The sequence below is a fragment of the Argentina silus genome (assembly GCF_951799395.1).
Source record: "Argentina silus genome assembly, chromosome: 14".
Lineage (NCBI taxonomy): Eukaryota > Metazoa > Chordata > Actinopteri > Argentiniformes > Argentinidae > Argentina > Argentina silus.
The window spans coordinates 10,821,915-10,835,862 of record NC_139668.1 but is presented as its reverse complement, the minus strand read 5'-3'; the positions used below and the strand labels follow the sequence as shown (position 1 = coordinate 10,835,862).

Genomic DNA, 13,948 nt, shown 5'->3' with positions numbered 1-13,948 from the left:
CATATATCCATTTACATATATCCATTTACTTGACTTCACTGTTAAAATAAGGGACTAGAAAGACATGGGTATTCAATCTGAAATCATGTGAACTAATATTGCACTTTGTTGCATTTGAGTTAATTCTACTACAGCAAATGTGGTGAGTATTTACAATATGCAATCACATCTTCTGATTTTGGAAAATGTGTAACATTTTTCTTATACTTTGAAAGTGGGTAGAAAACCCAGTTTTTCAATTTCAGGCTCTAAGGCAACAATATTGTGCAAATACCTTTGCAAGGCACTGTATAGCTAGCTTCAAATCATGACGTTGGTGGCCCACTATGATGGCATGCAGAAATGAATGTGGCTGTGACAACATTTATGTTGTCTCTGTCTGTTGGGGAAGAGGACATTCTCAGTAGTAAGGGACACAGCTCAGTAGTAAGGGACAATCATACTATTTTTCAAATACGACTGCTTTATTATAGTTAAAAACCTTACAGAAGAGCATCATTTGTATGACACTGGGTATAAAAAAAAGGAAAGCAATGATACTGTACATTGTAATTAAAATAGCAAAAAATACATACTTTTTCATTTATTTCAATACAAATATGAAACATCATTACGAGTAAAAATGAATGTGACGCCGTAAACCAACATTTTATCTCCCCTATTTAAATATCCCCGATCAGACGGATAGTCTTTCTAGGTTTATCCCTGATCAGATTAAATTCTTGTTTTGTTATGTTTCTACCAGGGAAGTTCTACCAGTTTTGTGTAAGATTGATGTTAAAAAGTGAACAGGTTGACATGCTTGATCCATATCTCCTGCAGCTCTGTGCCCTTTTAATAGCTGACAAACCTCTCTGGTACCAGCGACTTTAATAATCACCACTCTGTTAGGGTTTTCTTGCTTAGCAAAAATAATGGAGTCCCTTATCAATTCTCAGATGTGTCCTTTTTATCAATAAGTTGCATTTTAGGTTTTAGGTCTGGACAGAGCACTATAATATATAAATAATAATAATAAATGACACTGTGGATAAGGAAGACCATTGTACAGCCCTCGATATTGAAAGCTTTTCATAGGGTTGATTATGCCCTCCTATTACAGAGGTTATCTGCCATTGGTTTGGATAAGCTTTCCTGTAATTGGTTTCAAAATGACCTGCAGGATAGGACTCAATGTATTTCAGAAGATGGAGTTCAGTCTAGTTTTCTCAATTTTAATAAAGGTGTTCCGCAAAGTTCGATTCTAGGTCCACTGCTGTTTACCATTTACAGTGCATAAATATTGTTGGTTTGTCCTTTATGCTGACGATACTGTTGAATACGCTTGTGTTCTCAGTTCAGCAGGCTATTCTTGACCTTCAGCAAGGTTTTGATTCTATTAAAAAAGCACTTATTGATCTTGAGGACAAAACTAAATGTATGTTTTTCTCTAGATCCCATAATATTGATTACAATGATCTGAGGGTTGGCTGAGATCCTGGAACTATGGTAATTTAAATGTTAAATATGATTAAGGTTATTAATTCAGAAAGTTATGGAACAGTTGTTGACACGAAAGTTGCTAAACTCAAAAGTCTCATAAAGTCGACAAAGCTTGAAATAAAAAGTGGAGAAATAGAGCACAGATGCTACAAATGCAAACACGCTTTTATACAAGGACTGTTGTAGATTTCATATCATACATTTACTCATAGGTATCAATAGCTCTTTGTGTGGGTGACTATGCACCTAATAGAAAATGTGAAACAATAAGAGGTATAGGAGTATTCTGGTGCCAGATATGTACTTTTTGTAATCTCCTCATTCATTGTCATGCCAAACAGACAGAAGAGTTAGCTGAAGCACATATTATTCTGGACCAGGCTAGGATAGGAGTTGGAAGGCAAACAGGAGAGTGACTGCTGGACAAGGCCTTCTCTGTGACACTTGTGTTAGCGAGGAGGCAGAGGCAGAGGCTGCATCTGCAGAGAGTCGTAGGTGTCCTTGCTGGCTTTACTCAAATCCTGGGAGAGAGAGGGGAGGAGACAGTTAGCTGTCAGTTACAGTTAACCCAAACCGATCTTTGCCACCTTGCCCTATCCACTGTCCCCTCAAAATGAACAGAGAGGCCAATGGTGAAAGCAGTTGATAATAGTAGTGCTAACGATGACCATTCTCCTCAGTTTCTTCTTTTTTTTATTTTTTAAATGTATTTTAATCAAACATGGACTTTGATTGGTTGATCGGAGGAATGCCACTCACCTGGTATACCTGCTCGTTCTTGTTTCTGCGGCGCTGCTGAGAGAAAGAAAAGCCTCCGTCAGCACAGAACACGCTAACTATCTTATCTTGTCATCTCTATGCTGACCGCTTAAACCTCACGCCTCACTCATATTTTTCAAATCTCTTTCTTTTCATCTCTCTCCATTCCTCAGTAAACCCAAACCACACCCCCAACATCTGCATCAGCAGTAATATGCTGAAAGATAAACTACCCACCTTTTTATTTTCATGAAAAGGGGTCCCGACTACTAGGCTAGGGAAGCGTATTTTTGCATTAGGCTTTAACCACCTATTTGTATTTTTACCACTGCACAGTCAGCCCTATTAGGCTACATGTTTAAAAACACTCACATCATTCTTCACTTCAATCCTGTTGTAGGTGTCGTCTGTCTTGCCCTTTGGGTTGAGACGCTGGAAAGGAAACATACAGTGCATAGAGTTATAATGGGGACATTTCTAGCTTTAATTGAATCCACCTCCTGTTCTCCTGTGTGTGTGTGTGTGTGTGTGTGTGTGTGTGTGTGTGTGTGTGTGTGTGTGTGTGTGTGTGTGTGTGTGTGTGTGTGTGTGTATGTGTATGTGTATGACATTTCTTGAGGTAAGCATAGTTAATCCATTGGAGGCCCTTACCGTGTAAGTGTCATTATCATTGTGGCCCTGTAAAGAACAACATGCATAGAAATACAATATAATAAGGCTTTGGTGGATCATTGAAACATAGCAGACAAATGTTTTGTCATATTATATTCTGCCAAATACAGAACACATGCGTGTCCATGCACGCATAGTGGCGTACATGCGCACAGGCACACATCGCTGCTTCTCACCCCACGTCCGCTCTCTGGGTCTCTGGGTCTTTGTAGGTGTCCATAACCACCATCAGCACTATGGTCCTTCAGGTCCTAAATTACACACACACCAAAAGTGTCCAAAACATCTTTACTATATTAGCGGCAGTTATCTGCACATGCACACGCACACGCACACGCACACGCACACGCACACAGCAAGCCAGATAAGTTAAGGTCTCAGTTAAGGCTCAGCCACTTACAGTGTAGACAGATTCTTCCTCAGCACTGCCCATTGGTTTGAAGAACTACAACAGAAGGGGAGGGAGAGAGCAGGGGAAAGAGAGAGAGATAGAGAAAATGAGAAAGATGTCAGATAAATCAAGCTTGATATCACCATTAGCCCCAGTGAGTTGGGAAATACAATCAGTCAACTAACAACAGATGCATCGTATCTGTGGCGAGGTCAAATGAACGTACTCTCTCGCGCACGAACATTCCGGTGATGAAGAGTCCGTAGAGCAGGAGGAAGCCATCCAGGATGTAGCAGAGTCTGGGGTCATACAGCGGGGTAACTGCCTCTGCAGGGGGAGAGAGGTCACGACAATCATGTCACCCATGCAAAAATGACCACATTCCAAGTTGATTGGATTGATGTATGGCTAATAAACCAGTGTTTGGTTGTGTTCCAGGTGGCCTGTGTTGCAGCCGGGCTGTGCAGCACAGCAGATTGCTCTATCATATTTATGTGGTTACCGAGATGTTTAACACTTATCCAGGTGTTGTGAGATCTAGTGTTCTGTACTGCGCAGCATGACAAGCAATGTAGATCTGAACACAACCATTGTCTTACTTTGAGGTGCTGCACGTTAAAAAATAATGTTAAGATTCAAATTAGAACGATTCTGCTTTGCACACACGCTTCAAGCATAGTTTTCTCTCAAAATACAATTTCTGTAAGTAACTACATAACTTCACTCGAGTCGATACACCAACTAGGATGGACTCAATAAGTGTCTTGGTGTATCAACTGGAGTGAAGGTGTGAGGTTAATCACAGAAATGTGATTTTCTGACTAGCCGTTAAATCCTTTATTAGGCGATGTTTTGGTGAAGTAGATATTTTTGCCCTTACTGTAGGTGTAGGATCGTCTGAAAAATAAGCTGACTTCAAATCAGTCACAGTTGCTCTAATGTGAGCACCGTGGCTTGTACTAAAAGAGGTTTAGGGGAAGCACAAACAGTCAGCTTGGGTACACTGTACACTGCCATTCTTTTGGCAACCCACCCCTCACTAGTAGGTTATGTCAAATGGGTGAACCGGAAGTAAGAAAAAATGTGGGTACGAGAGAGAGAGAAAGGCTGTTCTTATTTATCAGAGAGGTTGTCTTTGGGGGGGGGGGGGGGGGTCTGTCTGTTGTTGCAGGAACACCCAAACACTCACAGAGCCTCTGTCTTTCTGTTTTTCTCCCTCTGATTTACTGTACAGAAAACGTTTGTCCTCCATGCTCTCTCTCTTTCTTTCCTTCTCTTTCTCTGTCTGTGTATCAGTATGAGCTATGAGTGATGCAGTGTGGGTCGTGTGACTCTAAGCCTCTCTGTGGTCTGTGTGAGCCGAGCTGTATCTAGCTCAGTGGTTTCCTCAGTTGCAGCTCGCTCTGAGTCTGAGGTGGTGTAACTGCCTCTATGAACCCCAGGTGTGTGTGTGTGTGTGTGTGTGTGTGTGTGTGTGTGTGTGTGTGTCTGTGTGTGTGTGTGTGTGTTTCTGTGTGTGGGAGAGAGATGGAGCGCAAGGGGGCCACGGCTGCTACTCTTACTTCACTGTCAGCGGTGAAAAAAGACATCAAACAGTAGCTTTTCCCAACCTGTTCTGCTATTCAACCTGAGCCTCACACAAATACTGATGTGTTAGCACATGAGAGGTTGTGCATAGCTAACTTCCCATTGTGATAGAGGGTCAGATATTGTTTCTTTTCTCTGACGGTTATGATTAGGATTGGGGTTAGGGTCACTGTATCTGATCCTCGACCTGTAGTTGGGGAAAAACGTCCACCCTGAACACATTGGTGCACATGTGCAGTATATAGTATGCCACTCCTCCTGTTACTTATCTTAACTCCACCATATGTCTCTCCCACTAACATAAACAAACACACACACACACACACACACACACACACACACACACACACACAATTTTGTCTGTGGTTAACAACAGGATCTTTATGGTCACCACACAAGATTTTGTCTCTGGTTAACAGTAGGATCTTTTATTAATCTTTATGGTCACCACCCCTGACTCAGAGGATTTCTCTGTCAGTTCCAGGAAATCATATGTAATCATATCTGAAAACGGTTTGGCCCTGCTCAAGTCAGAGACCTGATAAGGATGTAGTCTGGCCTCAGAAGAGTGTGGGGGAACAGCTCATCAGAATAAACCTGGAATTTTCAGACCACTATATTTAAAGTGTTAGATGTGATATTATGCATGATTAGATTAATTAATTACTACTTTTAGCATGATATCATAAATTCTAAACTCATTCATTCAAGTACAGTAGCCCACCATTCAGATGTGCATTAAAGATTACAAACTAAAAGCTCTGTCACTCCACTATTATGATAGTTTGATACTCATAAACAACAATTCAAAACCTATTTTGGCCCTCTGTGCATGACGCAATGTTTTTGGTAGGAGCCTTGTTTCAACTATGACTAACAATGTCAGGGTCGCGGCTGTGGTCCCCTCAACACCTTCCTCCCCTCTGACCACAGGTTGTTGGGTTGGCTTCAGACATGCTGCATTGATAAGTTCGATATTCAAAATTACAGCTTTGCCCGTCTAAACCAGTGGAGGCTGTTGGAGGCAGAAATCGTAGGAGGGGCTCATTGTAATGCATGGAACAGATCAAACGTTCTGTCTTACCTTAATGGACAACTGTCTGTCCTAGATGGCCATATACTGTACTATTATATATATTATATATTAACTATTTGTGTTCTGTGTCATCCATACTCTGAACTCTTTGATGTTGTTGCTCTGTCTTCATTCATTTGACAACTGTCTGGCCTAGATGGTCATATGAACTTTTGTGTTACTGTAACGTCCACCATATCTAAATGGGCACTGTCTGGCCTAGACTGTCTGTGCAGCCCTTAGGTTGAACTTAATTGGTATATTCTGGTGTGGTTAGCATCCCCCAAGGCAAAAAGGTTTAAATATGTAACAGTTTATGCAACATCTGTAAATAATAAAGCACTTAAGACCACTTTGTACCAATGCTTCTTCATTTTACCTTTGACATTACAAAAGGATCATTTGTTTTCTGTATTACTTCATATCCTCCGATCTCAGTTAGCTTTGTCTATTGCAAAGTAACATTGGGTGGGACAGTCTCTCCCTATGAAAAAAGCTGACTTAAATAAATATGAATTGTAGATTAAAAAAACAACCCTTTCTTCTAAATAAGCTTTAAGATGTAGAGTGTGTTAACACTCCACTCCGTGTCCATTTGTTGTCAGCATTACATTTGTTGTTCCCATTTAACACTTTCTATGAAGCCACACATACAACACATTATAACTCATTATAGGCATATATAATGCATTATAATGATTCATAATATATCATAATATGCTATGTCTGTCTATAAGACTTTTTTACGGAAAATGCTCAGGATCATTATGAGATGATATAAGACGTTGAAAATTGCGAATGGATTCCATATTACAAAAGCCTTTGAATGCAGGGTTAAAAGAACTCATGTATGAAGGAAAATACCTGCCCTCACTAGAAATGCTCTTCAATTATGTAATGCATTGCAGCAGCGGTCAAGAACGGATACGTTTGGCTGAAGAAGGCTAGAAATCGAGTAGAGGTCAATTCTGTCCAGATTTAAGTTAAGTAAGTATTCAGGACCTGTTCACATCTGACAGGAATTTAAATGCAGCGGTTACCAACAGATGTAAAACATAGTCAAGTTATACCAAAAGATAGATATAGATGTGTCACCATTTTTTCACCGCAAGGTGAGTGTGTGTTCTTTGTGTGTGTGTGTGTGTGTGTGTGTGTGTGTGTAAAGGGCAAGGGCTACAGCGGAAGTAGTGCCGGCTCAGATGCATGTCTCAGACTACTGCAGCTAGGGTCTACTGGTCCAGTTATAGAAACACATGTGTTTGATACCATTCCTCATTCTGTTCTATGCATTACGATGAGCCTGTCCTCCAATTTCTACCTCCACCAGCCTCCACTGTTATAGACTACTGTACATAATCACACTAAACAAGGGTATTGAGTGCTGATATTCAAAGCCATGCTGGAACATTTTATATGAGTCATATAGGGGTGGTTTCCTGGGCAGAGATTAAACCTAAACCTAGACTAATTTGCATTTTTTTTAAATGAACTAAAATTGTATTTCTTAGACATGTTTTAAAATACTCCAAGACTTTCACTCATCAGCATTTAATAAATCTGATTTCCGAACCCTAACCCTAACCCTAGAGCTGATGCAGAACTAAGTGACGTCTTAAATTAGACCTTGAAGGAGGTAGGTTTAACTTCAGATTAGTGCAGTTCGTCAATGGCAACGTTAATAAATAACCTATGAACACCACAGAGGGCAATCATTATAGACATGCAATCAAGTCCAGGATTAAATGGCTTCATCTGCTTTTTCATTTGTTTTGAATTCATGCAAACTGTAGTTTAGGTTTTTATATACTTTGCTTCAGTTATGGCATGTTTCGACACAGTTAGCCTCAAGGTTTGCTTATTTCAAATTAACAAACGATTTTGAATGTTTTCTCTTCATCTCTGCTTTGTTTGGCCTCTCCATGACAAACAAATGCAGTTTTGTGTTCAATCCCATGATTTTGGAGCAACCTCACACAGACCATCTCATTAATCCTTACTTATTTTAGTCAGGGACTAACAGTTCAGAACTAAGTGATCAGAAGTTAAGTGTTGTTTCAGAAAGCAAATGACTTTACTCTGGGTTCATTTAAATAGTATATATAGTTGAAGAAGACTTTGGCATCATGAATAGTAGGTGATGAGGCTGATGCAATATGTTTTCATACAGTTTATCTCCAACTGCAGGGTATTATCTTTAACATAAGACTGACATTTTCTTCTCATAGATATTTGTCAGTGTGACGTCAACATTTGTCACTTCTTGACAGAGCTTTACAGGAAAGAGAAACAAGTGGGTGTACATATGTTTGAATGAATCCCTTTTTAAAGTGATACTCAGCAATGCTGATATATGCCATCGAGTGATGCGAATTCACCCACGAACAACCATCTGTTTTGAAGTGATGAAATTTCCACTCAGCTCTTGAACGGAGACTCAAAACACAGTTTTTGTTTGTGTTGCTTAATTATATGAATGAGTGGTAAAATGTATGCCGTTAATTTTTCCACGATTGCTGATCTGTCTTTTGGTGCAATTTGAAAATTGTGCAATGACAGCAGTTACATTCATCACAAAAGACAAACTTTAATAAATTTGTCTGGCTTATGTAGATAACAACACATAAGTAATTCAAATTAATTTGAAGCTACAACTAAATACTGTATTGTTGGTTCTGTACAAATGAAATTATCACTTCATGGCAATTTCAGCTGTCCCTTTTAAATTCAGAAAAAAACTAAACATAATATGTTAGATAGTCAGTGCAGAGAGAGAGAGAGAGAGAGAGAGAGAAAGAGAGAGAGAGAGACATATGACAAAAGGTTAAAGCTAAATGTGCAAATTCAAAATAATAATCACTGCATTGACGCACTGAAATAAATACTTCATAAAAATGCAATATAAATAATTACATAATATACATATAAACCCATTATGTTGATTCAGATCTTTTGGACCTGCCAAGGCAATATTTGTTGACAAAGAGTATTAGTAGTATCACCTTATTTTTTTAAACTGTTGTTCATAGTAGAGAGGTAACAGAAAGCCCTCCTACATGGTACTGTAAGAGTGGGATATGTGTGAGAGAGAACCCCAACCCATTATGGTAATCCGCTTCCACACCAACACTTCTTGCTCTATGGCTACAAAAACAAGGATTCCCCAAAATGACACAACTGTCAGACAGGCAGAGAGGAAAACATGACTGTAGCTTATCTCATGCTCTCTGGCTTTTGAATACTGGATGCACACACAAAAAAAAAAGCTAAAGCGTGCTCGCATCACACACACAGACACGCTATAAATAATGTACACCATATATTAATAATGTACACCACACCATACTTTAAAGATAAAGGACTTGAGGTGAGCAAGTATGTCATGGTTATTCATACATCTTCATCACTGCTGTCCTGCTATTCTATGAAAGGACAATCCACTGAATGCAGAACGCCAACTGCAGTATTTGTAAAACTCTGTGCTGAAGAAGGCTTGACGCTGAAACAAGTACACAGGGACTATGCTGATGATGCATGAAACCGTCATTTATTTTTCTATTTGAGATATGCTGCCGGTATTATTTACTTATTGCCTACCACAGTAACCGTTAACAGTATTATTACATAGGTTATTTAATTCACAAATTGCTGAATTGTGTCTAAAAGGGCTATTGTGTGACAGGGCCCCTTGCACCAGCGCACTGACAAACCAATATCCTCAACCCTGCAGAAATAAGAAACACATCTTGTTATTGTGTTTTTATCTTTATATTTTGGGTCATGTGTCATGTTCATATTCAGTTGTTGGGAGGCCTCGACAACCCAGCTTTTAGTCACAAGGGGCAAGGATACAGTGCCTCCACAATTTCAGTACACAATTATACTTGTGTGTTTTTACATCACGTTCTAAGAGTGGCATGATCTAAAAGACATCTCCATCTCATGTAGTCTTTGCCTCTGAGAGAACCTGCTCACACATAGCTACTGTACAATATACATAGGCCTAAACTTGTGGAAGACAACATTGCCAACATTGTTTCGATGATACTGTATACACCGATATTTTATGTTTGGTTCCTTCTACCGTATAACTTAATTTGAGTGCAAAACTGCCGGTATTTGTTTTAGTAACACATATCATGCAGTTTCATTCTGCTCTATGAATGCATCTATAAAGTGCTATCACTATGTTATAACTATTTATTACACTAACATTTGTCATGTGATGTTCATGGACCTAGAAGCACTGGACTATAAGGGGTGGTTTCCTGCTTGCAGATCTAGCCTATTATTGGGCTAAATGACACTTTAAATAGAGATATTCAATTGAAATGGCTTTTTAGTCTAGGACTAGACTTAATCTTGGTCCGGGAAACTGTTCCTCAGTCCAATGCTGCAAGGTTGCCCAGTCACTGGGCTGGTTTCCCAGACAAAGATTATGCCTAGTCCTGGAACAAAGGGTAGGGGTGTGCCGAGTACTCGGACAAAACCTTTTATTTTTTTATTTACAGATTTCTTAGATATTATCCGTAATCGTAGAGGATTCCTTTCCATCTTAATATTATTAGTCAATTGGCCAGTTTAGCTGTCTGTAAATGAATGAGAGATGTGTGCAACGCGCCTGCTGCAATTTGTAAGGCGTAGTCGTGGCAGTCGCTAATATGCGTTCTGAGCATTCAAATCGCACTCGTGGTTGTCCGACCACAGATAGGCCCTATCAAGTCCTATTAAACGGATACGGATATAAATATAAAGACATACCCTTAATCTTCTCCATTGAAGATTTTAGTCTATGACTTTGTCTGTGTACAGGAAAAAACAGCCCTCTAAAGCCGGGCGGACACGACACATCTTTTGGTTCTACGGGCCACCGATCAGCTCCTACGCGCCCCCGATCATTCTAGGGGCCACCGATTTTTCAACCCTAAGAAAATATGAGTTCATTTAGAGTGAAATATAACAGCCTGCAAGTGTAAGCACATGCCGGTTCCCGACTTGCGGTTGATAGCTCTTACGGGCTCCTGGGCACTCTACAGGTGGCGTGCCCCAATCATTTTCTAATATATGATATATTGAATAATTCCGCCTCAGTTTCTCAAGTGTGAGTGATGCTCCGACTTGATGCGAGGCATATGTCCCGATTAGCTGCTCTAGCCAATTGGCCAGTTATTACATCCTACTGCTGTGGTAGCGTCGCCTGGTGTACCATACCGATTATCAATCAGTACAATTTGGCTTGACTAAATCGTCAAATGTGAGAGGCTGCGATGTTTAGAGCCCGTAGACTGGCCAAAAAACGTTTAGTGTATCCCAAGCATACGCTTAATGGTGCAATATATAGCTTTTTCCCCTTAAATATTTCTCAGTCATTGGCACACTTTGCACCTGCCAAGACCCTACCTTTCTCCCTGAATTTGCTTTTCGAAAATGTTCGAGATGTTTCTGGGCGTCTACCACTTGCTGTGGGCGTGTAACCTGCAACTAGCATGTGTGCCTCATTGGCTCCAGTACCTACTGCTTGGGAGCCGAAAGCATTTCTCAGTTTCAAGGTCATTTCACTAAGACATTCGCTGGATAAAAACGTAAAAATGATTGACAGATTAATTGTTTCAGTTAAAAGTAGAAAGAGGAGGAGACAATATTCTGAATTGTCATTGCAATTACCATTGCAGTGAAGACAGCATATGGTGCCTTTAATGCAATCCTGAATAGTGTGCCTTTAATGCAAATGCAGGGTTATTTGTTTTTCTATATCTTCCATAAACCTTCACAGATATGTTTTCGAAATGTGAGGTGTTAGAAATGCGCCACATTGCTGTGGGTTGCTCTGTTTTTCTTCAATATCTTTCATAAACTTTCACAGATATTTTTCAGAAATATTTCAGAGTTAAATGTATATGTGTGTACTTGTAACTACAAAGACCGAACTGTGATCATCTTTCATACACTGTAATATTATGGAACATCAGAATAACTATGGATAAACTCAAGCACTTAGGTTATCCGTGTTTAGTCCATTAAATGGAATTGGAAAAAAATGCAGAATTTCAGTCACTAAATCTGGTATAGTAAATCTAACACTTAGATATCCCTTTGATCGTATGGTAGGCAGTCAAAGAGGAAGAAGGCAGCCGACATTGAAGCCCAACTCAACATCAATGAGCCTTTGTCTATTCTGTTTGCCATTGGTGTACACAAATGCTACTAACACACATATTGTATATGAAAGCAAGTAGAAACACAACAACTTGATATCTGAGGATGAATCCAATAACCACCAGAGATTTGAAACAGCAAACTGCAATTGATAGAATTGAGAGATTGTCCCAGAAAATGCAATATAGATACAATACTCCCTTCTCTCTATGTGCCAATGTCAGGTAGCTCAGAGAGAGAATTGTTCTTCTGCAGGCCCTGACACTCAGCACCTGTGTGAGAATGTGGTACACTTCTGTTTTTCTCATCGCACACCTATATAGCTGTGTTTTGGTCTTTGTCTTGTCTTTTCCGCCTTAATCAAAGATGGCTGACTCTAGTTTAAAAAAAATGGAGAACACCGCCACAAGTCACATTTTACTCAGCTCGGAAGAAGAATCAGAATAAGTGGTACAACAACTCCATTTTAGTTTGTACCCAATACCCATAATGGCTTAATAATCATCCGTCACCAGTCATAAGCACAAACCCTTAATTCTACCCAAACACAATGTTGAGTTTCACCAAGATCATCTCCATGTGTAGAACATGGCAGAGCTGTTCATGGCTGTTCAGAGATATTCATGTTGTTAATGTCAAGTGTAATGCTTTGTTTAAATAGACTTCTAATCAGTCTTGTCAAAGACACTTTCAGAAAATTAATAACTGTGTATACCAACGCAACCCTTAATAACACCAATGTTGTGGGTTGGTTACAACGTTGGTGGGTTCATCATAAGGAGGGGGAGTCTGGGTGTAGGGGGGGTGACCCAAGGCCCATGGGATGTCTGATGGGGTCTTACCTGCGTAGGGAAGCCCAGTAGTCAGGACCAGCAGGGCTCCTGCCCTCTGAGGGTCCATCTTCCTCAATGGGTGCGGTCAAATGTGTCACTGACAACCTCTTCCGTCTCCTCTCTTTCTAGGCCTCAGGTGATGCTTGCCCTCCAGTTCTGGATTCTCGAGGACCACCTCTTTCTCTCTCTCTCTATATATATATATGTATATATATATCTCTCTCTGGGGTTCAGGGTGCAGTAGTGTCCTACCACACCAGCTGCCTGGGGCTCAGTGATGCCGCGACTTGCTGACAGCTTCTTGTCACTCCGTCTGGTGGCAGGAAGTGGCTTCGCTCTACTCCACCTGGTGACACAGACACACATACAGATACACACATACACATACATGGAGGCGTGCCCTTAATCCCGACTCGGTAAGCCGCTTCTTTGTACTTGGATGAGGTAATCTTGATTGAAAGGAAATAGGTGACCAAAGAGCTGTGTATTGTACAGTACACCCCTGAATGGCCCCTGAATATTTTTGGTCACTAAATCCTGTACTGGCACTTTCAATTCTCCATTTCCTTCAGATTAAAGAGGGAGAAGATAATGGCATAATAGGGCTTAGAGCACACACCAATAGCACACAGTACCTGTTCTCCCCAACTTGGCCTATTCTCTCCTGTTATCCCAATTGTCTGTCCCCCTACACTTTCCTACTGTCTCAACAGAATATTAAAAAAATACAGCCCCACCGCTTTAAAAAATAAAGAAATTATAATTTTCTGATGATGTAGACTGTATAGAGTTTAATTCTTTCATTTAACACTCCATTTCTTTATTTAAGAGGATGTATTTCATTAGAAAAAACACATTAGGGGGTGCTTAGTGGCATAGCACACTAATGCGCATACCACGTAATCGCATGGTTCCTGGTTCGATTCCGACCCCCGACATATCTTGCATGTCATTCCTCCTCTGTCTCCCATCCTTCCTGTCAATCTCTACTGTCTC

General features: G+C 40.2%; 1 protein-coding gene across 2 annotated transcripts; it reads right to left on the bottom strand.

The window, feature by feature from the left end:
• Nucleotides 1-445: 445 nt before the first annotated feature.
• On the bottom strand, nucleotides 446-13,291 carry cd247 (CD247 molecule). Of its 2 annotated transcripts, none has more exons than XM_083685258.1 (8): nucleotides 12,962-13,291; nucleotides 3,531-3,631; nucleotides 3,314-3,358; nucleotides 3,090-3,164; nucleotides 2,893-2,919; nucleotides 2,614-2,673; nucleotides 2,242-2,277; nucleotides 446-2,003 (listed from the first exon to the last, which is right to left on the bottom strand). In XM_083685258.1, exons 1-8 carry the CDS (start codon nucleotides 13,017-13,019, stop codon nucleotides 1,932-1,934), a joined length of 474 nt encoding a protein of 157 aa, XP_083541384.1. In that variant the 5' UTR covers nucleotides 13,020-13,291; the 3' UTR covers nucleotides 446-1,931. The 2 variants fall into 2 exon arrangements, with proteins under 2 accessions (XP_083541384.1, XP_083541385.1); XM_083685259.1 differs by having other exon boundaries at nucleotides 2,242-2,274.
• Nucleotides 13,292-13,948: the final 657 nt, after the last annotated feature.

Excerpts from the sequence above, each read along its gene's own strand:
- cd247 (XM_083685258.1), bottom strand. The coding sequence starts at position 13,019 with ATGGACCCTCAGAGGGCAGGAGCCCTGCTGGTCCTGACTACTGGGCTT. Across the intron at positions 2,674-2,892 it reads ATGATAATGACACTTACACG|CGTCTCAACCCAAAGGGCAA; the intron begins GTAAGGGCCTCC and ends TTTCCTTTCCAG. Across the intron at positions 2,278-2,613 it reads GGATTGAAGTGAAGAATGAT|CAGCGCCGCAGAAACAAGAA; the intron begins GTGAGTGTTTTT and ends TCTTTCTCTCAG.